General features: G+C 47.5%; 2 protein-coding genes and 3 non-coding genes across 5 annotated transcripts; 4 read left to right on the forward strand and 1 right to left on the reverse strand.

Moving 5' to 3' along the window:
- The first annotated feature begins 3,999 nt into the window (after positions 1–3,999).
- Positions 4,000–12,322, forward strand: RPL13A (ribosomal protein L13a). Its single transcript, XM_063138570.1, has 8 exons — positions 4,000–4,104; positions 5,821–5,893; positions 6,455–6,520; positions 8,310–8,411; positions 9,412–9,497; positions 9,703–9,762; positions 11,733–11,855; positions 12,193–12,322. Exons 1-8 carry the CDS (start codon positions 4,090–4,092, stop codon positions 12,277–12,279), a joined length of 612 nt encoding a protein of 203 aa, XP_062994640.1. The 5' UTR covers positions 4,000–4,089; the 3' UTR covers positions 12,280–12,322.
- LOC134407082 (small nucleolar RNA Z195/SNORD33/SNORD32 family) lies at positions 7,572–7,655 on the forward strand. Its single transcript, XR_010026008.1, has one exon. It is a non-coding gene; the product is annotated as a small nucleolar RNA Z195/SNORD33/SNORD32 family (small nucleolar RNA).
- Positions 9,548–9,627, forward strand: LOC134407086 (small nucleolar RNA SNORD34). The gene has a single exon (XR_010026011.1). It is a non-coding gene; the product is annotated as a small nucleolar RNA SNORD34 (small nucleolar RNA).
- On the forward strand, positions 11,106–11,192 carry LOC134407083 (small nucleolar RNA Z195/SNORD33/SNORD32 family). The gene has a single exon (XR_010026009.1). It is a non-coding gene; the product is annotated as a small nucleolar RNA Z195/SNORD33/SNORD32 family (small nucleolar RNA).
- Positions 12,323–12,804: 482 nt separating the features above from the next.
- LOC134406909 (trans-1,2-dihydrobenzene-1,2-diol dehydrogenase-like) lies at positions 12,805–24,690 on the reverse strand. Its single transcript, XM_063138569.1, has 7 exons — positions 24,501–24,690; positions 19,784–19,895; positions 18,657–18,820; positions 15,458–15,710; positions 15,204–15,328; positions 13,977–14,127; positions 12,805–13,163 (listed from the first exon to the last, which is right to left on the reverse strand). The coding sequence occupies exons 1-7, from the start codon at positions 24,588–24,590 to the stop codon at positions 13,051–13,053; spliced, it is 1,008 nt and encodes a 335-aa protein (XP_062994639.1). The 5' UTR covers positions 24,591–24,690; the 3' UTR covers positions 12,805–13,050.
- Positions 24,691–24,873: the final 183 nt, after the last annotated feature.

A 24,873-nucleotide genomic window follows, 5' to 3' on the forward strand; every position in this document is an offset into this window, starting at 1 on the left:
TCTCCTGCAGCTTTAACTGATTTTGATTTTTCCCCCTAGCAATGCTTATATTTATAATTATATAAATATAAAAATATATTTATATATTTCAAGGCCTATAACTTCGGGTTCCACAAGTAGACTCGTTTCCGCAGCCAACAATTCTCTTAGATTATGTTCAAACTGCCTACTACCTTGGTATAACGGTGTGCAATAAAACACTCATCTGATGGAGCTCTATTTGAACTATTAAACAAGTTGGTTCACTAAACGGATATTTTGTAGATAGAAAAATACTCATTTTTTTTAGAGGGGTTACAAAAGAATACATACTGGAAATTCTTGACCTAAGAGGCACTGTTGCTAATAAAAGCTTCTTAATGAATTTTTTTAACCTCAGGCCAAATTCTCTAAACTTCCATCCCAGCCACATTTGTTCACAATCAGATCTAGCTCTTGGGTACAGTCTTCCTCTGATTCCCCAGCCTCCTCCTGTTTGTACTACTGGGCAGTTTATCTGGCTTTTGATTGCCTCTTGTGTAATCTTCTTTTGGCAAGATCTTAGGGAAGTCTCTTGGCATAACACAGCCACCTGCTTCCTACTCCTGATCTTCACCAGCCACGTATGGTTACAACAAAGAGATGTTGTAGCTTAATATTCAGGCCTCAGCTATTCACTTTCTCCTCAGTTTTTCTGTAGTCCTTCTATCACACACCATATACCAACAAACAGACTCTAACTCACTCCACCCACTGACTAACTGTAACTCCATCAACTCTCATTTTACAACGGTCTTTTAAACCTAAATAGAACACCCAGCCAATCAGAATCTGAAGTTTCCTAGACCAATCAAAATTGAATTTACCTGATCCAGGTCCCATCTATAAATATGAAAAGCAATCATCTTTCTCTCCCTCCTTCACTTACCAAAACAGACCTTTGACATGGTAATAATGGTAGGCCTCAGGCCTACGCATTCACATCATAGCCTCACAGAGGTCATACAGAGTAGTTAAACATTACAAACATGTGCACAGCATTTCTTCACACCTTTAAAGCCTGAAATGGCTTGGGAGGCCCCAAATATCTGGAGGAGCCCCTCTGTGCTGGGAGGCTCCTCTCCAAGTACCTCAGCTACATTATGTTCTCAGTTGTGGTGACCCCACACTGGAACACCCTCTCCATGAACATGCGACTGGTTTCAACACTGCAATTGTTTCAGCGCCAGCTTGAAACCTCCTCTCCAAGTACATCAGGTACTGGGTGTCCTTGGTTGTGGCACTCCAACTACGGAAACACCCTTTTCATGGAGGTGTGACTGGCACCACGATTGCACTTGTTTTACTGCCAGCTAAAACATATTTGTTTGTCCAGGTATTTTAATCGTTTGCTTTTGCCTGTTCTATTGTGTTTGCTGCCTTCTTTGTCTCGATTATGACGATGAGCTTTAGTGTGATTATTGTATTATAATAAACTGTGGGCAATTATAAGATGGGCAAACTGGGAGGCGACCCTGGGTGCCAAGATCAACAGGGCACTGAGCTAAGTTCACTGGCTCAGTGCTTGATTACTGTACTGTCTACAGCCCTTCAGATGTTTTAGACTACAGCTCCTGGCCATTGGGCATGCTGGCTGGATCTCATGGTTGTTGAAGACCAAAACACTGAGTTGGGGAAAGCTAGTCTACAGTGAACTAAGGAAGAAGACAAAAGCAGTAAAGGCACAATCCTATGCATATTTCGACATGCTGGGAGATATAGGACCCTTTTCTGACTGAACATGCATAGGATCGCATCCTAAGTGACTTTTTTTCAAACTTCTACAGGTTCCTTAAAAATGAACTTCCATCGATTCGCTTTAAAGTATGTTTCTTTTTTCAATAGCCAGTTTGATGTATTTTGTCCTAAATTTAAAAAACCAGCAAACCAGAACTCTGCTAGTTTTTCCAATTCTGCACAGCCCACATATAACTTGTCAACATTGCAAAACTGACTGGGGGAGACACCAAAGGCCTTCTTTGCTGAGGGAGTAATTTATCCTAGCATGGTCCTATCCACAAGGACGAAGAGCAGATTAAAAATGTTTTAGTTCGTTAATAAGTAAGTAAAAGATGAAAAGCTTATGAACATGGGCAAAGAAGGTCAGGGCATCAACAGAGGGTATGACTTTGGGGTTAAAGTTTAAGTCCGGTGTTTTGTTTTTGAATAAAGCTCTAGTAGCAGACCCCTAGCCAGTGTCTTCTCCACTGAAAAATTAAGCGGAGACTCTTTCTCACACTTGAGGATTTGCTACCCTCTACTGGTTCCTTTTTGTCACAGGAGTCTGACTGCCCAAGTCCAGAACACTACAGACTTAGGAACATAAGAAAATCCGTGCTGGATCAGGCCAAGGGTCCATCTAGTCCAACATTCTGTTCAGACAGTGGTCAACCAACTGCCCACAGGAAACACACAAGCAAGCACGTTCCTGCCCATGTCCCCACACGTGCCCCAGCGATTAGTAACCAATCAGGAACAGGCCATACCTCAACAGGTTTATGGACAATGTTGATTAATTCGGTTTGACTGCTTGTTCAACACAAGCGCTGGTTCTTAATCCTATGTACTGGGGATCCTCTCCTTAGCAGCAACTTTGACCATTGCTGCATTGGTAGAAAAGCTGACCGTTGCTACATCTGGTAAAAAAAAAAAACCTTGGTTAAAAAGGCTGCATTTTTAGACTGTGGAAAAGTTGCTGCACCCGTTGCGTTTCTGCCTGGAAGTCCTCTGTAAAAGCCATGGCGCTCTGCTAGAAAGGGGAGGTGGGGAGCCTATATCAGCTGTGGGTCAACACAAGGCCCGCAGCTAAGCAGTCTGAAAGCAGGATGGCCGCCCCCAGGAGTGGACCACATCATTTTGATAACCCTGAACTACACAAATAAGCACCAGGCTGTCCTCACGTACACCAGCATTTAGTGGCATCAAAGGGATAATTGAGGTAAGTCCTCAAGTGTGTGTGTGTGTGTGCGTGCGTGCATGCGCAGAGCCGAGATGCTCAAGTGGTTTTGCTGGTGAGAGAGGGTGGATGAAACGTTCAGCAGGATTGCTTCCAAGCTAGGACTGTAGGCATGCAGCACCTGATGAAATTCCCTCTTCATCGCATCAGTTAAAGCTGCAAGAGCTCTGCCCCATGACCAGATACAAGAGGGCAGGGCTCCTGCTGCTTTAACTGTTGTGATGAGGAGGGAATTTCACCAGGTGCTGCAGGCATATAAATGACACCTGCTGAATATCCCTTTTTATACAACTGTTAAAGGTACATGAGCCCCCAGTCCTCCTTTCCATATGGTCACCCTACTATCTAGTACTGCATTTTAAACCGTCTTTCCAAACAAATCACACGCGGAAGGCCATTGACGGGGCAATCCTAAGCATGAAGCCTCATTACGCATCTTAAAGTTAGAGGCCGATCGCTGTTTTACTTCAGGGTTGGCCCGCGCAATTACGGTAAAGCAGAAAGTCAGGGAGCCTCGTAGCAAAAGCGGGTGGTGGTGGTAATGATGGCTCCAGCGCCACAACCAATGTGCAAGGACCATAATGGCGACCTCAGAGGCGACTTCGCGCCCTACTTCCGCCCTGAGCAAGATCTCCCTTCCTGTCGTCCACGCACTCCACCCTCCTTCTCAGTTAAAAATGTGTAAGTGTCTAACGTTTCCATTTTTAAACACAGGGAATAAACCTGCTAATTCAAATATGGGCAGCTCTTCTAATAGCCACTACAGTAAACGCAAACATCCTTGCCGCGCGCGCGGTCCTTTCCTTATCGGCATTTCCGGTCTCGTTTTCAACTTGGTTTCAAAGCCGACAGGCAGATTACCATAGATATGAAGTGGTGGGTAGAGCGTCGCCACCGCGCTTTGAGGCAATCCCGGCCGTTGGCCGCTTTCCATCTTTACCAGAAGCTCACGCTTTACGTCCCTCTCGCCTTTCCGGCTTGCTTTTACGCCTTCTTTTGCCTACGTCACTTCCGCCCCTGCGCTTTTCGGCCCTTTCCTGAGCCGGCCTGGGAGGGTAACCCCGTGGCGTGTGCTGGGCGGAGCCTCTTTCCCGTGCGGCCGCCGAGCAGCAGCCATGGCGGAGCCCAAGGTGCGGGGAGCTCGGGGGGCCTTCGGGGCTTATTTTCGCGGGTTAACGGGGAGGCTGGGGGCGAGGCGGCGCTTCTTTATCTCCTCCTTCTCTTTTCCCTGGGCCTGGTTGATTTGGGCGGGTCGGTGGATGGGGATCACGTGGAGCCGGGCCCGGCCTGAGGTGGGGGGAGGGGAGACGATGGGAAGGATTTTTATTTTATTTTTTTAAAAAAGATTACTCTTTGGTGTTTCAGTGGGTTTGATTTTGCTCTCGGTCTGGATAATAGTGTCTCTGAGCATGTGTAGGGTAGTTATTTCCCATCGCCAGGCTTAACATATCGTTGAACCTATTTGCTTCCTGCATGTTTACTGAGAAATAAGCTCCGCTGGTTCTTCAACGGGGCTTATTCGTCTCATAAGTGTGTTTAAGATTGCGGCCTTAAATCGTAATGTAGTTTATGTATAAAAGTCCAGAATTTCTACTGACACCCTGGATCCTAAGCACATGGAAGTTAACGTTCAACCAAGAGTACAATCCTTATACGTAGTTGAGAGGAAGCTTTATCAAACCCAGTGGGATCTACCAACACATGGATAAATATGCATCAGGCTGCACCTGGAATCAGCTTCTCTCAGAGGTTCCTCAGGCCCCTTCTACACACGACTAAAGAAGGCTCTAAAGACCCATTTGCTTTCACTGGCCTTTTCATAGTCAGTGGGCAGCAATTTTGAATGGGGTTTCCTGTTTTTAACATTTTTATTGAATTTTTTTCTGTAGCTCTGTATTGTTTTTATCTTGTATGATGTCTTGGGATTGTTCTCCTCCTGAAGGAAACTTTAAAACAATTTTAAATTAAATGAAAATAATAATGTATTACATTTAGTAAACTGTAAGCTACTACACTAGTCACAGGTAGGTCTTATGCATGTGGTTTGAAAGGAGAAGACTTTAGGAGAGCAGTGGCTCTCCAGTCTAACCCTTCTTAGCTGCCAAGCCCTAATAGGTATCTAATGGAAGTTGGTACAATGGCATTTTGGAGCTTACGAGGAAATGCAACAAAATGTTGCAGTGTACCCTTACCTTCTAACAGGAGTGCTATTCATGCTGTCCAACAATATACTCCAATACAGTTTTCTTTATCCGACAGGGCCTCAACACTTTGTGGCTGCTGAGTATGCTCATTGTATTTCTGTAAATTGAGCATGCCAATTTCTCCCTCTTTGTTTCTTATTAGCTGTGTTTTGGCTCCCGTTTCTGTTGGGTTTGCTGTTAGAGGGAGTGATAGTTTGTTGTATGGGTTGGGAAGGTTACAAGGACGGCCTACCTAGGGGCAGTCGAGAGAAAAGAACTAAGAATGGGGACTTTAGTGGCTAGTAGACAGGAGAATATTGCAAGAAGAAAATCAATTCTCTGCAGGTTTAACTGAGCAGGAGAGAAGTGGCATGTAGGGATGGAAGGTTACATGGCTGGGTAAGCTGAACAAAACTCCTATATAGTGAGATAGGTAAACATGACTTAGATGTAAGTAGCCCTCTTACACCTAAGTCCTGGCATTTCCTCCATGGCTTTAATCTAGGGATTGTATGCTAATTTATTTCCTTCTCCCATTTCATTATTTGTAGAATATTCATAGCTCTTTGGCCTGAGAAAAGTTCTTCTACTGTTTTGTTCCACCCTAGAGAACTTCTGTAAAACTTGACAGTCCCATCTTAAAACTCTCTTTTCCATTTCTAGGTATTGGTGATTGATGGACGTGGCCACCTGCTGGGTCGCCTGGCAGCCATTGTTGCGAAACAAGTCTTGCTAGGTAAGGCTGGGTTTGGGTTGGCAGTTTGGGAAAGGGGGGGTATTGCACTCCTACTCAAAATATGGGGAGGCTGTACTATGTGTTGGGGTGGGCAGAGGATGCACAGTTGGTGGAAAGGGGCTGCGTTCACAAGGTTCTTCCTTCCATTATGTTTTAGAGCAGTTTGTGAAGATGCCTTCTGACTTTTGAGTCCTTTTAGAGGCAGCTTCTAGCCCAGGTTTCTGCTCCTAGTATTGCAGAATGAGTGGAACCTTGTAAGTTAGATAATGCTATATTGCTTCTTGGAACATACAATATACCAACTGAGACCACTAGTCTCTCTAGCTCAGCATTGTCTACACTGACTGGCAGCCCTGCTACCCAGCAAGCTCACTTTTATTTTTTTTACTGAAACTGCTTGGGATTTAACCTAGAGCTTGTGGGGCTTGACAAGGAGTAGGGATTTATATACTGTTTCTGTATCAAGTTAGGGGAATATGAGATTACATCTTGTTGATCCCAGCCTGTGCTCTACGATGGAGGATGCATTCTCATCTCGTGCTCTTCCTTTTTCCATTTTAGGACGCAAAGTCGTGGTGGTACGATGCGAAGGGATCAACATATCCGGCAACTTCTATCGTAACAAATGTAAGACAGCTTCTAAACCTGTCCAAACTTCTGGCTTTGGGGGTTCTTCTGCCGTTCCTCCTGTTTGGTCAAAATGCTTGTCTGTTATGCCTAATACCTATTAAGCCTTCTTTCAAGTCATGAGATGACTGTAATAAAGCAAACTCATTATCTGTGGCATGCATGGCCAACTCTCCATTCTATAGGGCTGTTATATTCTTCAAATAACAATCCAGGATAGAACAATCTGATCCCCTCAAAGCTAGTCAGGTTCTGATATATGGTACTAGTTGGTACTATTATAGAGGCCTAAAAGAAATGGCTCCACATTGTAGATGCTATGAGATCCAGCATGGGTGCGGGATTGAGCTGAAGAATGAATATGCTTTCTTAAAAAGACAGCCTAGCAATGCTCCTCCACTCTTCCAGAGGATGTATGAACGAGCAACACAATACGAAATTCATGTGGAGACTTGCTGCTTTCCCCCCCTTGCAAGCGAAACTGAACAAAATTTACTACATTTTATTACAATTTAGTAAGGCAGATCTGTCCTGTGGGCTGCAAATTTGTCATCTTGAACAGTAGGGCAACCAGAGCTCTGCTTTCTGTGAACCTCACATGCATCAGTTTATATATTAGCATTTTCATCCTAAAAACCTCTGCTTTCATATTTGTTAAGCATGTTTCTAGTCCTTTTGACTGCAGAGAGAAAATGTGAACACTGCCTGAGACGATTCTAAAAAGAATTCCAGTATGCAGGGAGGCACTTTGTGGTGCTCTGCTCAGCTCTTTTTTCTTCTCTGAGACTGGACTGTATACCAGCTGATCAATTTTGCATATGTGTAATTAGTTTGCATAATGTACATTGCAGATTTTGGCTACCCTTTGTCCTGAGAATGCATAACCTTGGGGTTCTAACTTGCACAACCAGCATTCTTGTCAGCTTCCGTTGATAGACATAGAAGTAAGCGGGACAGGATTGCGAAGTTGCTTTGCTCTTTGAAAGCAGCAGGGACTAGACAAAGTTTTGCTCCTGCCACACTCTTGTTGGTGCATCACGATGCTGGGATGGTGGTCTGTGATGATGCCTTACCACCATTTTTTCGAGTGTCATGGCCATGAGACAACTGTACATGCACTACCATCTGAGACCACCGCCCTCCTCCCATGGTACGTTTTGCCTCTTGAGCATCTGTGTGATGTGGGTTAGTTCTGAGTGATGGGCAGGAGCACTGCCTGCACAACTTGGGTCCTGTTTCCCGTGTAGAGGCTTCAGGCTCTGAAACATCCCAACATAGAAGAGTGGGAAACAAAATACAGAGCTTGATCTGTTGAGATTACTTTTATGATTTAATTCAGAAAGGAATCCTCTCCTCATCACCCTCCTTTTTTTCTCATGCAATTAGCACAGCTAATTTGTGAACCGCCCAGAGAGCTCCAGCTATTGGGTGGTATAGAAATGTAATAAATAAATGAATAAGCCAGGGTGAGGCCTGTGTAGGCTGTCATCTTGTGGTAAACACACAGTCCTAAAGGTTTTCCCTTTGGCCTGGGGGGCTATTACATTTCAATAGGCCTGTTCTATTACCGTCTGTTGATAACATAGGGTACGGGCCTGGTTTCTCGGTCAGGTGATCTTAATAGTTTCGAGATACTGTTGATTTTGCAGTCTGAAAACACTGCCTTGATGGCCTTCACAATTAGGAATGAAATCTGCAGTTAACTCTTGCATGCTTTCTGGCCTCTGCCTCATGGCGACATTCTTGCTAGCCTGGTCTAATTCTGTTCCTCTTTCCCCCATTTTCCCAGTGAAATACCTTGCTTTCCTGCGCAAGCGTATGAACACCAACCCCTCCCGTGGCCCTTACCACTTCCGTGCCCCCAGCCGAATCTTCTGGAGAACGGTGCGAGGTGAGTACGTCATTCTCTCACCAACTTTATCCAACCAAGAAAGGCTTTTGAAAATCCCTTTTTAAACCAAAAAGTGTGCTTGGGCTCATTATTTGGTGCCTTCAGGGAATACACAACCCAATATTCATCGGGAAACCACCGTTTCTACATTTTTGACCACTCCTGCTTTGACATGATAGACTTTAGCGTAACATGCTGTGTAAGGATGGGCAAATTGGTTTATTTGCAGTCCATGTCACATTCATATAACACTCATTTATAAGTCTGTTCCATCTCATTTCATATTAACCTGTATTTTTTTAAAAAAAAATCCACACCAAAAAGTGCACGATTTGTCATCTTGAACAGTAGGGCAACCAGAGCTCTGCTTTCTGTGAACCTCACATGCATCAGTTTATATATTAGCATTTTCATCCTAAAAAACCTCTGCTTTCATATTTGTTAAGCATGTTTCTAGTCCTTTTGACTGCAGAGAGAAAATGTGAACACTGCCTGAGACGATTCTAAAAAGAATTCCAGTATGCAGGGAGGCACTTTGTGGTGCTCTGCTCAGCTCTTTTTTCTTCTCTGAGACTGGACTGTATACCAGCTGATCAATTTTGCATATGTGTAATTAGTTTGCATAATGTACATTGCAGATTTTGGCTACCCTTTGTCCTGAGAATGCATAACCTTGGGGTTCTAACTTGCACAACCAGCATTCATTAAGAAAGCAATATTCCAAGCCATACAATAGTCCAGGAAGTGCACCTCATGTCAGTTCGCATTGTAACTTCCAAAGATCAAGTTCCCCAAGTATTCCTCGTACTGAGTGGTTGGCATGTATTTTACAAGGGTCGATGATTTCTAGATCATTGTCAGAAAGAGACAGACCTGAGTGTGGTGCACCTTCAGTTTTGTACTAAATTTCTCACAACTCTTATCCTATTCTGGGAGTTCTATGTTTCTGCCAACCTCCCAACCCCTTCACGTCTCCCAATGTTTCCCCCTCTTTTTCCAGGAATGCTTCCCCACAAGACTAAACGTGGCCAGGCTGCTTTGGAGAGGCTGAAGGTTTTTGATGGCATCCCCCCTCCTTATGATAAGGTAAACTTTTTCTCTCAAGCAGCAGGCACGCTGTGAATTCCTTGACCCTGGTCTGTCAGTGATGCTTTTCTTTCCTACCTACATTGTTTGACTTGAGGAGTGAGAACAAAAAATCAACACTGAGGCAGATCTTGCATCTCTGGAAATGACACACAGTTGCCTTTGACTTGTGTCCATGGTTAATGAAGCATGTGTTTTCTCACAGCGCAAGAGGATGGTGGTCCCCGCAGCTCTGAAAGTGGTCCGCCTCAAGCCCACACGCAAGGTACGGTTTGTTAAGCATCTTATGGGCCCACTAAGGAGCACGCAGCATGACTTGCCAACATAAATGAAGTGCAGCATCGTTTGTTGCCAGAGAATGCCATGAAGGCACAAGTTGAGGATCGCTCAGAACTTTGCAAATTACCGTATTTCTTCGATTGTAAGACGCCATCGATTCTAAGGCGCACACTAATTTCAGTGCCACCAACAGGGGAAAAAAGCTTTGATTCGAAGAAAAAATAAATTTCTTTGAACATCTTTTATGAGTAGAATTTCTTAGAAAGAGCTGGGTTTTGGGGCCACTGCGCTGGGAGAGGCTTAGGGGTAAGCAAAAAACAGGCGCTTACCCTCCCAGCTCCTTGTCCCGGCTTGCGGCTGCTGCAGGAGCTTCCTCTTTTGGCTGCCTGCCTGCACGTGGAGAAGAGAAACGACTGGAGCTGCCGCGTGAGAGCAGCTTCGGTGGAGCAGCACTTCTTTAGCCTCTGGGCACAGGTTTTTCTGCGGGCGTGGGGGTTCCAGGTGGGACGCACGCTTCCCAGCGCGGCGGCTGGGGGGGGGGACCCGGTGCTTGGAGGGGGTGAGCCTCCTGACTCTTGGAGCCGAGTGTCTTCCTGGCGCAGCTGACGAGGGCCGGAGCTGCACGGGGCGCGCTGTAGGCTCCAATCAGCCAGCAAAGCAATCTTAGAAAGCCCTGCTTGCTCAGCTTTCTAAAAGCAATAAAGCTAAGGAGACTGGATGTTTCAGACCCTTTTTAATGGAATAGAGTCTTTTTGCATCTACTATATTGCTTCGATTCTAAGACGCCATCGATTCTAAGGCGCACCCCATTTTTAGAGCTGTTTATTTGGGGGGGGAAGTGCGTCTTAGAATCGAAGAAATACGGTAGGTGTGGAGTGCATGCCTTCATGCAGAAGGTCACAGCTTCAACCCTGGCATCTCCCATCCAAAGGAAACGCATGTAGCCAGGCTTAGAAAGGCCACCTGAGGCCTGGGAGAGATCATTTGGTAGCGTTCTTAATCCATAGTGGAAGCCCCTGCAATTCAGTTACCTGCCTGAAAGTGACGCCTCTTGTGGTCAGTTATGGTATAACCTGCCCTGCCACTGTAGGTGATTCTGACTTTCTCATAGTTTGAGAAAATTCATTGAAATTGATGGGACTTAAGTTAGTCATGATTTCCCATTGATTTCATTGAGTCTACTGTTAAATATAACAGTCTGGATTCAACCCTGGAGAACTAGTTTCTTTTGGTGCCTGCTGTGATTGGGAAGCTGCTTCAGCCTATGGGAAACAGGCTCTTGGCCGGATAGCTATTCCTGCTGTGCTCAATGCAGGGATTGGCTCAGGGCAGGTCTGTGATGATGACACTCCACCATTACTTCGAGTCTCACGACCATGAGACAGACACTCTTCATGCACTACCATCTGAGACCAGCCCTTCCATGTACGGCCTGTGTGCTTGTAGGGGAGGGAGCTGGTGCAATAATCCTCCAGGATAAGCAGCCGAATAGAAGCAAGTTAGGGCAAGGGGCCTGCAAGAGGTAATCGGGTTCTGTTGAAGCCGGCAGGGGGGCGGGCAACTTGTGGCTCTCCAGATGTTTCCCCTTGCACCCCCTTGGCTACACTGACTAGGGCTGATGAGAGTTGGAGACCAAAACAACTGGAGGGCCGCAAGTTGCCCGTCCTTGTGCTAAAGGAAGAGCAGAGTTGACAGTTTGTGCTGCATTAAGTGCTTGGCTGGAGTTTGAATGGATGTGCCAGGAATGGAGCCAAGGATTTCTGCAAAAATTCTTTAGAGAGAGGGATTAAGTAGGCAAGAATAGAAAGGTTGGGAGCCAGGCCTCCTGGTTTTTTTGGGATTCAGGAGAAGGGTAGGGAAGGAATTTGGGGCGTGGGGGTTGTGTTTGGTGTGGTGGCACTGCTGGGGGTGGTGGTTCTGGTTTCTTAAGCTGGTGCATTTTTCTTCCACCCCCAGTTTGCCTACTTGGGTCGCCTTGCCCACGAGGTTGGGTGGAAGTACCAAGCCATCACAGCCACCCTGGAGGAGAAGCGCAAGGAGAAGGCCAAGCTCCATTACACAAAGAAGAAGAAATTGATGGTGAGCCTGCTAGAGCGCCTCATTGTTGTGGGGGGCATTCTGGATTTAGTGAGATAGAAAAAGGAAGGCTTACACTTCCTCTCCATATCAGTGCTTGGGCAGAGGAGCTTTTGAATCTTGGAGTCGAAGAGCGAATAGTATTAGGAAATGATTAAAAAGAAGGCGGAGGCCAGAAACTTTATATTTGCTTTTTTACCAGTGTGGTATAAGTAAGGCTTCAGGATACAGGCATCTTGAATTTAACCCTGACCATTTCTGTTCTTTCTGTTGCTCTCACCTCAGGCCTGTACACGCCAAACTAAGCTGACTTCTCCCTTTCCCTTTTTTTTCCTTTCAGAAACTCCGAAAGCAGGCAGAGAAAAATGTGGAGGGCAAGATTGCTAAATACACAGACATCCTGAAACATTACGGCATCCTGGTTTAGATCGATGCCCAGGCTTGGTTCACAATAAAGAATTTAATTTACAGCTTCTTGGTTTTGTGTCTGACCTTGAAGGAGCCCTTCAGTCATTGCTGCAGTCTGATTTTACAGTAGTCTCTAGTTAACAGGAAAGGGGTGTTGGTGTGGGAGAGAGCAAGGATTCCTGGATTCTCCGGGGACAGAAACCCTCCATCTGGTAATCAGTTCTTCCTAACTCCTCGCTTGGATTTAAATATGCCTAGATTTGGGGCCCTCCACTCCCATCCTCCATTACCTAGGGCAGATGGGATTTGTAGGCCAAAGCATCTGGAGGTCACAAGTTGCCCATCCCTGCCTAAATTTTTAGTAAGGGGGAGGGCGTCCCCTCCTCAACCCTTACAACGGAAGTAGCCTAGATATGTGAGTACTACTGAATGCTTGTGATTACCTAGAGTTATTGGTACTAAAACATTGCTTCTAAAGGCTACGTTGTGGCTATGCGGTTACTAGGTTAGCTGGGAAAATAATGCCAAAATGGTAATTCCTCCCCTGTGTTCCACCCCATTTATTTGATTGCTGTGCATATCAACATGAACACTGAGGACTAGATGCTTTTAAAAAGAGAGAGAGAGAGAGAGAGACCTTGCATTTTCAGGACGTTTGTGGTTTTCCAGGCAGAAAGTAGCTTCCATGTCCTGGCTCAGACAGCGATACCAACATTCATAGATGCAGCTTCTTTAGGATGTTTTGACAAAAAGTGAATGTTTATTGGCCAGACTAATTTTCTTCATTGGCTTATACAACGTTGTCTTGCTCATAGACGACTCCCACTTGCCTCCGTGCCTCGTCCATGATGGTGGCGATGTTTTCGCTCTCGCACAAGGGCATGACGGGGCTTTCCTTCAAACCTACGTGGAAGACAGGTTAATAGATCCTGGATTAATAGCAAAATCAACTACAGCCTGAGGTCCTGTTTGGACTCCCATGTGCCACTAATGGTGAGGGATGAGGGGAGTTATACTCCCAACATTGGGGTGGCAGGGCTGCAGGTTTCTCAGCCATTTTTTAAGAGTTAATACTTCTGTATGAATAAACTAGCTTCAATCTTTATTACTTGACTTCAGTGCCCTTCCCTCCCCACGAACTGCTTAATGTGGTGGCTCTGTTTAATAATAACTAGAGCAAGCAGCCTGTGCAGTTATCCAAACTATCAAGAGAATAATTAATATCCCTGCGTTAGACAAGAGATTGATGATGATTGTCCTGTCCTCATGGGCTTCCCAGAAGCATTGGTTTGGCCATCATAAGAAACTGGATACTGGACAAATTCAGGGGTGGAGAACCTGTTTCAACCTGAGGGCCAAATTCAGTTTTAAAGACATTCTGGGGAACTGCATTCCATTTATGGGTAGGGCTGAAAATATCAGCAAATTTTAGTTTAAAGCTTTTACTACCAGAAACTCAGCCTTAGGAGGATTTCCACCTTTTAGAATTTGGGGGGATTGCACAAAAGTCTGGAAGCCGCCATACAAATGATGGTTGTAGGAAGGGGGCGTGGCCCTTTTGGGAACCCCAAGTGGGCCAGATGTGGCTTGCAACGGGGCTTGAAGTTTCCCAAGCTTAGACTAAATGTACCATCAGCCTGATAGAGCGGGGCACTTCTCGTATGGGCATGCTTCTGTACGCACCGTCCTCCCAAACCCCACCACTTAGAGCCTTACCCTTCTGCAAGCATTGGCGGACGTGTTCTGCTTCATATCTCAGCCCTATGCTTTCCTTGAAGAAGAGAGACTCGAGAGAGGGGGGCAGGGGCCACTCCCACCGGTCACCTTTCAGGAACATGACCGTGGGACTGTTCATGTGTTCAGGGATCTGGAGAGAGAGAAGTGAGCAGTCGTTCTTCAGCCAGAGGAGAAACTGGCATGGGTTATCTCCTGGGATTTCTTACTTGGTGCCCACAGGGTTCCCTGCCCGAGATTTAAAGAAAAATTAATTAACTGGCAGGTTGTAAAGTGAAGAGGTGGCCCTCCATTTGGGTTCAAAGTGTGTTCTGAAGCTCAGACCCCATCTCTTCTATTTCAGTTTCTTGGGCAAGTTGGTTTTCTTTTAGCCTCTCCTGTTTGCCCTCTGGGAAATGGGTGTTTTGTGGCTGGGCCATGCCCCCCACAGCAGCTCTTTTGTGAGATGCCACCACACACATTCCAAATGTGCCCACCAACTCAAAAAGGTTCAGCAGCACACATGCCCTGGCACACCAGGGCCCACTGGTGCTGATGCTACATGATGCAGCATCTTCTCCCTGCTTTTTAACAAGCATGGCTCTTGCTTGCCCAGCAAACTTCTGGAAGGCGTTCCGTGTTGTGCTGGCTTTTGCTTCTGACTTTGGCTGTTTGGTTACAGCATGCTGGCAGGCCAACAAGTTGGTATACCACCGCAGGTGCTACATGCCTTCCACCCTGTCATCACTGCTGTCGCTATTATGAGTGCACCCCTAACAACTGCTCACACAAAGCAAGTGTTTTTTGCTATGGGAAAAGTACATGGGCAAGCAATGGCACTCCAATAGTACGTGTTGGAGAAATACCGCATTTTTCCTGTTTGGAAATAACATGGGAGAAGCAGAGGGAAATGGCGGAAGAACACGATGTCATGTAAAGCACCTGCAAAATATCGCATCTGAGGAATGACAAAACGCACTACAAAACATTGGTGTAAAGACGCCCACAGACTTGTATATACAAATCATCCCAGAGTTTGGCTTGTGTGGTGCAGGTGATAATTGGCTCCATTTTCCAAGGTGCTATTTTGTGCCTTACTCTGCCCCTGAGCCATCCTTTTTGTGCCTGGCTCTAGTTGGTGGTCCTCGGGAGGCCGCGGGTGGGTCTGGTGAAAGCAAAAACACACAAAGGAGACCCCACAGTCGCCTCCCACATTACTTAACCAAGTACCTTAATGATTCCGTCAGTTCCCGCAATTAATGCCTCTCCTGGTAGGTTGATCATCATGGAGCAATTGAATAAGGCCTGCCGGTTGCCTGAGTAGTTGAGGATGATGGCCATTGTTTCGTCCACTCCTGGAGAATATACAGAAAGTGATGTGATGACTATCCTATCAATTTCCCAGGTGGTCGTTGCAACCCTCTAGCTCTCAGCAACCTTCACTGTACTCCCTCACCTGCCACCCAAGTAGCCCGGCATTTTACCTGTGTCATGTAGCAGTCCTGAGGCCACAATGCTTTGCGGCTTTTCCGGCCCGAAAACCATAGAAGCGAACTGGATGCAGTAGCAGCCTATGTCCAAAAGGACACCTCCGCCCAGCTTCTTCTCCACCAGTCTCGGGATGTTATCCATCTTAAAGCCCAGCTGAGCTCGGAGCACCTTTAAGTCCCCAAGAGATTTCTGGTGCAGCATCGTGCGGATCTGCTCCGATACAGGGAAGAATCTAGTCCAGAAACCCTGAAAGAAAAAGGGGGTAGTCAGCAGTTGGGCCTACCGTGCAATACCACACAAGTGGAGGAGGACGGGGTAAGGGGAGAACAATTTGGCACTGGATGTAGAATTTCAGAATTCTGTGTATTTTAAGAAGTCTTTAACCAAGTTACTAGTCCTCAGTTTGGTTTAATGTTGTATAGGCAATACATGGTATAATATGAAAAGCTAAAGAGAGGCCAGGCAGGGTTTTGAGCATTCCAATAACTAGCAGAATGTTGTTGTTTCTGTTTATAAAATTTCTAAAGTGCTAGGTGCTCTACAATTTTAAGGAAAAGCAACAAGCAAGCCAGTGTTTCACAAATCTAAACATCTGAATAACATACTAACTAAAGAACAGAACAAGCAGATTGTGTTAATTTGTATTGTTATTCAGGTTGCAGACGACCAATCAAAATTTGCGATTATAAGGGCTAGAAACATGGACTTCTTATAAACGAAAACTGAATGTTCTGGACGTGCAATTCTGCACTTGATCAGCACTCTAGAAAACACGGTTGCTTAAGACTGGATGAATTGGTACAGCGGGGACCAAGAGAGTCGGGGCGTGATCCAGGAATACAGAAGCTGAGCTAGTATTTCTGAGGTTTCCTGAAATCTAGCTCTGCAAAAGCAAATGCACAGGATCAGCAGCATATGACTGGAAAAGCAAGACAGCCCAGACTGGGAACAGCCCTGCAGGCTGCTCAGGACTGCTTGCGCTCCTAGGAATATCCACCAGATTGCCTGTTGGCTGCACCTCTAGCCCCTTGCAAAGCGACTGCTTCACCCATCGCTAGACTTGCCATTTCCCTACCTTTCAGGACCCCTGTGCCTGTAGCAGCTACACAATACTACATTTCAGTGAGCAAAATTTTCCCCGTCACTGCGTTAGCAATGCTAAGAAAGAGCTGCACCTGCTGCATTCCTGCCTGTTGCCCTCTAGTTAGGAACATGGAGGCCTCTCCTGATGAAATATTTTTTAAAAAACCCGGCTTCTTCAATTCCGATATTGCTTAGAGCCATTGGATTAAGGGTGTCTTCTTGCTAGGCGTCACAGCAATTCTTTGGTAACTGGACAAATCCCAGAAAGTTGGGACACAGTAGGAAGAAAGCCGCCTGTGACTAGGCCAGACAATTTGCTTCTAAGGTGGCATTGTTGACTCAGTCTGGCAGAGTCACATCAGTGTCTCAGGTAGAGAACTTCCTCCTGGTATTTGTCTGGAGGCCACAAATGCATTGCCAAAAAAAGAAAGAAAGATGAAATGCATTGGTGAAAAAAGAGAACAGAAGAGGGCACTAATTATATTGAATTTGCATGCCCTGGATGTTTAAATACAGGTTTAGAAAGCATTATTGTCCTACAGTGGAAGTGGGTATCGTCCCAGTTCTGGTCCTGCCTACCTCCAGAAAACAGGGTGTCTGAGGAGCTCCATCTGCAAACTATTTTATACGTTATACAGTATTCTTTCTCTATTCTGCCCTTTTGTCAGGCGAGCTTCCCAGTATCCGTCTGGGTCATGCAGTCCCTTAGACATGGAGGCAGCCCTGCACTGTTTATTACTACCTCAGAAGTGGTGTCTGAGGACTGGGGAAAGCACAAGTGGGGGGATTTATCTCCCAGGGGCCTGGCCCCTCAGGCAGGGCCGGTGCCAGACTATTTTGCACCCTAGGCAAGGTGAGCTACTTTCACACGCACCCACACCCACACCCAAAATGCCAACTTTGATTTTTAAGAACATCTGTTTCCTGGAAAAAATAAGAAGCACAAAACTTGAAACTGCTAAATTTATTTTAAAGTGCAAGAAATACGTCGTGCCAATTATCGCAAACAAATTGGAAAGGAACGTCTATGGGTCTACAATGCATTATTTAATAGGAATATCACCTCCAAATCACCCCCCCAACTCGCGCGTGTGCGCACACGCACTCAGCATCACTCACTCCAAACAAACACACGCATGAACACATGCATTCACTCAAAGACCCCATGCACCCCATTCACCCATACATTCTCTCTCTCTCTCCGAACGTGGAGCCACCCCACCCCAGCGTCCCTGGCTTCGCTTCGGCTGGGCGGGTGCGGGGCGCCATCTCACCCGCCCAGGCCCAGCTGAATCGTCGGGCCAGGCCGGCTCACAGCCAATGCGCGTGAGTGCTGCGCTGTGCCCGGCACCCCTCTTAGCTTGGCGCTCTAGGCGGCTGCCTGAGTGGCCTCTATGGTAGCACTGGCCCTGCCCTGCCCTCAGGGGCAAAGACTGCCCACGTTGGGAGTGAGTGCTCTGGTGTGTCAAAAGACCATTCCGAATCCAAGGATGGCTGCAAAGGCAGGCTTGAGGTTCCGCATAGAGGGACAGATTTGCCTGCGCACTTAGTTCAGGGGGACAAAGAGGTTGTCTTCATGGCACCGAGTTGATGCTGTGGTCTCGCTTACCTGGGGTGGTGTTGGGTAATCCCTTTGCCAAGGAGGGAGCGTGGGGTTTCCACTGGTTATCAAGGTACTGGAGCTGCCCCTCTGCCCTCTTCCTGGCTTCCGGTGACTGATTGCTGGTCACCTTTTGCCAGGACTGCCCCTGCTCCCAGATCGGCCATGGAGCAAGGTCAGACAGTGGAAGAGCCAGGGTGACCTCGCTCCCACTGAAAAAGTTGGGGCAAGTCCCTGACTTTTTTACCACGCAACTTCGCAGAAAAGCCCTGTAGTGGCTGCGAAGCTGTGGCTACCGTAGCCTATGTAGACAAGATATATAATTGGGCAGGAGACTGTGGATGATGGGATCTGTTGTTCAACACATCTGCTGTTTACTAGGCTGGGAAAGGCTATTCTAAGGCCACATGGTAGCAAAGCTGGGACTTGAACCCACATCTCCCAGACACTTCAACTCTTTCCCCCCTGTACCACCCTGACCGCTTCCTCTTTGCTCCAGCATTTCCTACCTCCATAAGGAAGACGTCATTCTCTTGGGCCACTTGGATCATGTCCCGGACTTCGGCCGCATTCATGGCCAAGGGTTTTTCACACAGAACGTTCTTCTTCGCCCGGAGGAAGAGGAGGGTGCGAGCATGGTGTTGTGTATGGATCGACCCCACGTAGACCACGTCTGAACAGAGAGAGGCCAGGAGATGGTGAGAGGAAAACGGGGAGGGAGCCGGGACTTAATCTGAACCATAGAACTTGCAGGTCCAACCTCAGAATCAGGTGGTTGTAATGTCCTGAAACAGGTGAAATCTGAGGAAGCGTCGAGAGCATCTCCCTCACCTGTCAAACCGCTGTAAATCTGGGATTAGTGAGGAAAGCTTCCAGGTTAGAAGGTGGAGCTTTCCAAGTTAACGAGTCCCATTACTTTCCTGGAAATCCGTGATTGTGGGTCAGTGTTCTCCAAACTGCCTTCTGACTTACTTCCTGGGGCCAGATGATGCCATGGGGTGCCCGCCCTCCTGCAGCTCCCTCCCCTAAAAGCCTTGCCCCCTGATGTCATAGTGACCTAACCGTTAAGTTTCCTCTCCCGCTGCTAGGGAAAAACAGCCTTCCCTAGAGCTTGGAGGGGGGCCTGGGCGAGCAGGCAAAATCTAGGAGAGATTCTGGCCTGTCGGCCAGAGGTTTCCAATACCTGCCAGAGATAATCTCTAGGACACGGTAAGCCCCCGCAGTCACCATTTCACCAGAATTGGCGGCGGTGACAAAAAAAGAAGGCCGAAAATTTGCTACAGAGTGCTACATGGTCAAATGGTGGTTGTTTTCAAGTTCAGTTTGGCCATTATAACATCCCATAGTAGTGTGCCAATTTAATTTATGTTGATATCAGCTGTTGATCAGAGAAGTGCTTTTCTCTGCTGCATAGAGAGAGCGGGAGCCTTTGTTACTGTGCAGCAAAGAAAAGCTCTTATCTCCTATCAGCTGTTGATTGGAGATAAGAGCTTCTTCCTGCATGGAAGTGAGGAAAGGGAATGATTCAGTCACTCAGGTGATTCAGAAGATGGCACCTTGGTCTCCCTTCCCCTCAGCCCGCATAAACAGCAGGAGTTATTTTGTTCAGTTCTCTCTTTTCAGGATCCATCCTTACCCACTTCAGGGTCTTGTGCCAGTTCTTCATAAGATCCATATGCCCTGCAAATCCCATGCTTGTCAGCGTATTCCTGGGCACGTTTGAGGTCACTAGAAGCAATGGCTACTACCTGGAGAGGGAAGAGCCAGCCTATGAGACAAGAAACTACGAACGACATGTGGTCCTTAGCTCATGCCCAAACTCAGAGAATACTGATTAATTACTGACTAATAGATTGTCCTATTTCATACTCATGCTCAGAATGGATAAAGGTTGGTGCTTTTCCCACCCAACCTTCCACTCAATCAACACTTGCCTGCATGTAAAGTAAAGGCAATGCATATTAGTGTTTAAGCGTATGGAAGTTGGGAACGGCTGTGTTTTGGGATCAGTTCTTCTGAAGTCTATAAGTGTGGTATGGGATTTACAGCAGCAGATCACTTAATGACAGTGGTGTAATCAGGTAATTTTAGACTCGTATTGTGGGGGATCCTCTTTAGATGTTCAAAAGACACCTTAACCCATGGCTTTAACTAGGGTGACCATATAAAAAGGAGGACAGGGCTCCTGCATCTTTAACAGTTGTATTGAAAAGGAAATTTCTGCAGGTGTCATTTGTATATATGGGGAACCTGGTGAAATTCCCTCTTCATCACAGCAATTAAAGCTGCAGGTGCCCTGCCCTCTTTTAAATCTGGTCACTCTAGTATAGCTCCTGCACCTTTAACTGTTGTGATGGAGAGGGAATTTCACCAGGTTCTCCATATATACAAATGACACCTGCTGAAATTCCTTTTTCTATGCAACTGTTAAAGATACAGGAGCTTTGTCCTCCTTTTCATATGGAGGGAATCTACACGTCGTACTGAAGGCGCTTGCATGCGCCCCCAGTACGCCCCCAAAACGATGGTGTAGATTCCTGCCTACCTGCAGCCCAGAAGAGACGGAGGAGGAGGCGGCTGGGGAATCCGGCCGCGTCCTTGCCGCCGCCGCTACCCCGCCTCCCCCGCCGGCCTCCTACTGCCGGGGTAAGAGCGACCCGGGTTGGAGAGCTCGGTGGAAGCGGAAGCCGAGCTCTCCGATCCGGGTTGCTCTTACCCTGGCAGGAGGAGGCCGGTGGGGAGGCAGCGGCGGCGGCGGCAGCAAGGACGCGGCCGGATTCCCCAGCCGCCTCCTCCTCCTCCGTCTCTTCCGGGCTGCAGATAGGCAGGAATCTACACCATCGTTTTGGGGGCGTACTGGGGGCGCATGCAAGCGCCTTCAGTACGACGTGTAGATTCCCTCATGGTCACCCTACTTTAACCATGGTGGTTAAGCCAGAAAGCCAGGCTGTATTCAGAAGACACCTTAAACCACGGCTTTAACTATGGTGAATAAAGCAAAAAGCCTTATTCACCATGGTTAAAGCCGTGGTTTAAGGTGTTTTCTGAATGGGCCCATTGTGTATTAATTCTTCAAAATGTGGGAAGGCAGCCCTGCTTCGTTTGGGGCCCTGCTGTTCCTTCTGTTGAGGGAACCCTGGATACCCCTTCACTATGTTGCTCATTCTGTCTCCAGGTCTCTCTCCTACTCACCACCCAACAACGTTTGTAAGCACTAGCCTGGTCTCCATAGGCGACAAGGAATAGCGTACAGGCGAACGAGTGGGCTGGCAGAGCGCTCCGTCTCCTCCATGCCCGGTCAGGCTGCTACATCAGGGACAGACGGAGCGTTTCATTCTCTCTCTGCCAGCGCCCAGCAAGCTAGTACAACATTTTGCAGCCTTCCTTTTGTTTCCGTTGTTGTTTGGGGGCAAGATGAGACGGCCCTCAGAATTTGGCGGAGGTGACCGACACACTGAGGAGCAGGAGCAGAGAAACAACAGAAACAATATTTGGATGTTTTGCTGAAGCGGCGAGAGGGAGAGGGGAGTGTTGGGAGTTTTAGCTGATGTTAGCTGAAACCAGGGGTGTAACCTTGAAAGGCTGCCCAAATTGCTCTCAGGGGAAGGGGGGGGGATCTTCTGCTTCAAAGGAAGACCCCCTGGCTTCAACTCAAGGTAGGCCTGGGGGCGGCAGGGCTTGGCATTGTTGGGCTCCCACCAAGGCCCCTGCCCCATTCAGGGCCCCACTGCCCATCCCTGCTGCCTCCTGGCTCTCCCGTTCCACTGCTTTGCTGTTGCTGCTGCCAATTCACCTACCCTCTCCAAGCGAGCGAAGGGAGCAAGGCCTGAAGGAGCAGTCGCCTTGCCACGGTTTTGCCTCTCTTTCCTCTCCCCGTGAGACAGTGCGGATTGGGCCCAAAGAGAGAGGCTAGTAAATGGGCAGTGGCACGAGTGGCTACCACGACGTTGGCGCCCTCTGGGTGGGTGTCGCTGTTTTTGGAGCGTAAAGACTCCTTTTAGGTGTTTTTTCCCCCCACCCTCTAAATATAGATATAATTTTTATTTCTGCAACTGGTGGAGTTTTCCCCAGCCTGCTGCTGCTACTACTCTTCTGCGCGGGGTGCGGGGGTGTGGAGTGTGTGTGGGTGTAATTTTCGCTACCTATGCCTTGGCACACAAAGACTGAAAGAGAAGGAATGATTCCACAAGCATGTTAAGCCTCCCCAGACCTCTCTCATCCAAAGACAGACCGGTGCCTGGAATGTCTTGGAGCTCTGGAAAGAGAGGCAAGCCTGGTACCAAAATGATAGTGCCATTCCTCAATCAAAGGCCCAACGGCAGATCTAGGCCCATCCAACTTTTCTAACTGGTCCTTTGATATACAGTTTTGCTGTCTTGCCTTTCTCTGCGGTTTTAAGTGGCTCCAGTTGTCTCTGCCCTCCGGGGAGAAGCTGCAGCTCAGCGAGGGAGCACCTGTCTCGCCTGCAAAAGATCCCAGGTTCAATCCCTGGCTGGCATCTCCAGATGGAGTTGGGAAAAGACTCCTGTCTGAAATTTTGGAGAGCTGCTGCCAGTCAGTGTAGACAATACTGGGCTAGATGGATCAGTGGTCTGACTCGGTGAACTAGGCAGCTTTCTACATTCTAGGACAGGGGGCTGAACCTCTTTCAGGTCAAGGGATGAATTCAATTATGGACAAGCTCTCAGGGCCAAATTCCAGTGGTGACTGGGGCCAAAGGCGCATGGTCAAAAACAAAAGGAGTGGGGGTAAATTACTAGCATATTTTAGCTTAAAGCTCTTACTTCCAGTAAGTAAGCCTTCGGAGAGGCATTTCAACCTTTTAGAAGAGGGGGAAAGCCAGGAAACCACCAAACAAAAAAGCAAACACTAGAGAATCACCAAACAGCAAAGCAAAAGCCAGGAAACCACCAAACAACAAAATAAAAGCCAGGAAACCACCAAACAACAAAACAAAAGCCAGGAAACCACCAAACAACAAAGCAGAAGCCAGGAAACCACCAAACAAATTGTGGTTGGGGGAACTGGGGTGCTGCCATTTCCAGAATCCCAGTGTGCCAGATTGGGCCCCCAGGTGGGCTGGATCTGGCCAATAGGCCTGAGGTTCAGCACCCTAGTTCTAAGCATTGCAGAATGCTGCACAGACAAGCAGCACCTTAAGGATACACGGTGTGGCTAGGACTGGAATATCAGCAGCCACAAAAAGCTGCAAGTATGTTAGGGATGGCCCCAGAGGGCTACATCAGAAGAATGGCCAGTGACACCCCCCTTAATATAATAAAATAGGGGTGCCACCTCTGCGAAGTGTTGATTCTGGCATGATTGCTGTGTCTGTAACGACCATCTGAGAAGCAGATATAGCAGGTAGAGCTTCTGGACTTAAAAAATCTGCCTTTGTCTAAGTCAGATCACTAGTCTATCTAGTATAACATTGTGTACTCTGATTGATAACATCTCTCTAGCATTTCCGACATGGCTTTTCCCCACCCATAACAGGAGCTGTCAGGATTTCAAGCACAGAGCTTCAGCAATGGAGAAAGCATTGCTGACTAGCTTTCTAAAGCCAGTTTTAAAAGCACAGATGCCCTTAAGATTGTCCACTTTCCAGACGAAAGTGGACTATTCTTCCTGCTAAACGAGAAACTCTGAGGGTTGCCTTCATGGCACCAGAAACTCTGCAGGGGGAGAACCACGCTTTTGCTGCTGCAGGGTGGCAGTGACTAATCCCAACATAAAGGGCAGCAAGGCTTTCTGGAGGCCATTTGGCTCGCAGGGCCTGCCCTCTGCCCAGGCTGGCAACCAATCAGGGTCACCATCTGCCTGGGAAAGTCTCCGTCTCGACGCCAGAGCGAGGACAGACTGCGGAAGGGCCAAAGTCAACTCGCTCCAGTGTAAAAAATCTGGGTAAGTCCTGACTTTTTAAATTTGAAGCTTCATGAGAAAGCTCGCAGTGGCTCTGATGTGGCTGCTGTATCATAGAACCGATGCAGCAGCACCTTGCAGCTACCGCAGGGCTTTTAACATGTATAGACAGCCCCCTGGTATTTTCTCCTCCCCCCCAAGAGAATTACAGCAGGTGTCCTTTGCATGCCTGCAGCACCTGGTGAAATCCCCTCTTCATCACATCAGTTAAAGCTGCAGGAACCCAGCCCCCTTGAGTGACCAGATACAAAAGAAAGCAGGGCTCCTGCAGCTTTAACTGATGTGCTGAAGAGGAGATTTCACCAGGTGCTGCAGGCATGCAAAGGACACCTGCTGAAATTCCCTTTTCTCTACAACTGTTGAAGATGCAGGAGCCCTGTCCTCCTCATAGGGTCACCCCACCAACCCAACTCTCTGGCCTGTTATCCAACCTTGTGATCTGGCGGTGGCAAAGTCTTCAAAGCCACGAGGAAATCGTGGCTGATCTTCCCAGCCGAGCAGATTCCCCAGCGGAGAGCCATGGAGGATTTCAAAGCCTCAGCAGCCAAGCGGTGGGAAGCTGCTGCAGTCTATTTTATTCCGATGCACGGAGCGTCTGAATCAGCCGCTGTGTGCACAGAGACTTAGCACTGAGGCAGGACAGCCCAGGGGCAAGGAGCAGCCTGTCTGACAGCTTCTAGAACTCAGGTGAGAGTAAGAATGTGGCAGCAGTGCCAGGCAAGGGAGGGCAAATCCTGGCTTTTCAGAGAGAATGTGGGGGTTGAACACATGACCCTGTCTTACACAGAATCTGACAACTCTCCA

The sequence above is a fragment of the Elgaria multicarinata genome, chromosome 11 (genome assembly GCF_023053635.1).
Source record: "Elgaria multicarinata webbii isolate HBS135686 ecotype San Diego chromosome 11, rElgMul1.1.pri, whole genome shotgun sequence".
In the NCBI taxonomy this organism is placed as follows: domain Eukaryota; kingdom Metazoa; phylum Chordata; class Lepidosauria; order Squamata; family Anguidae; genus Elgaria; species Elgaria multicarinata.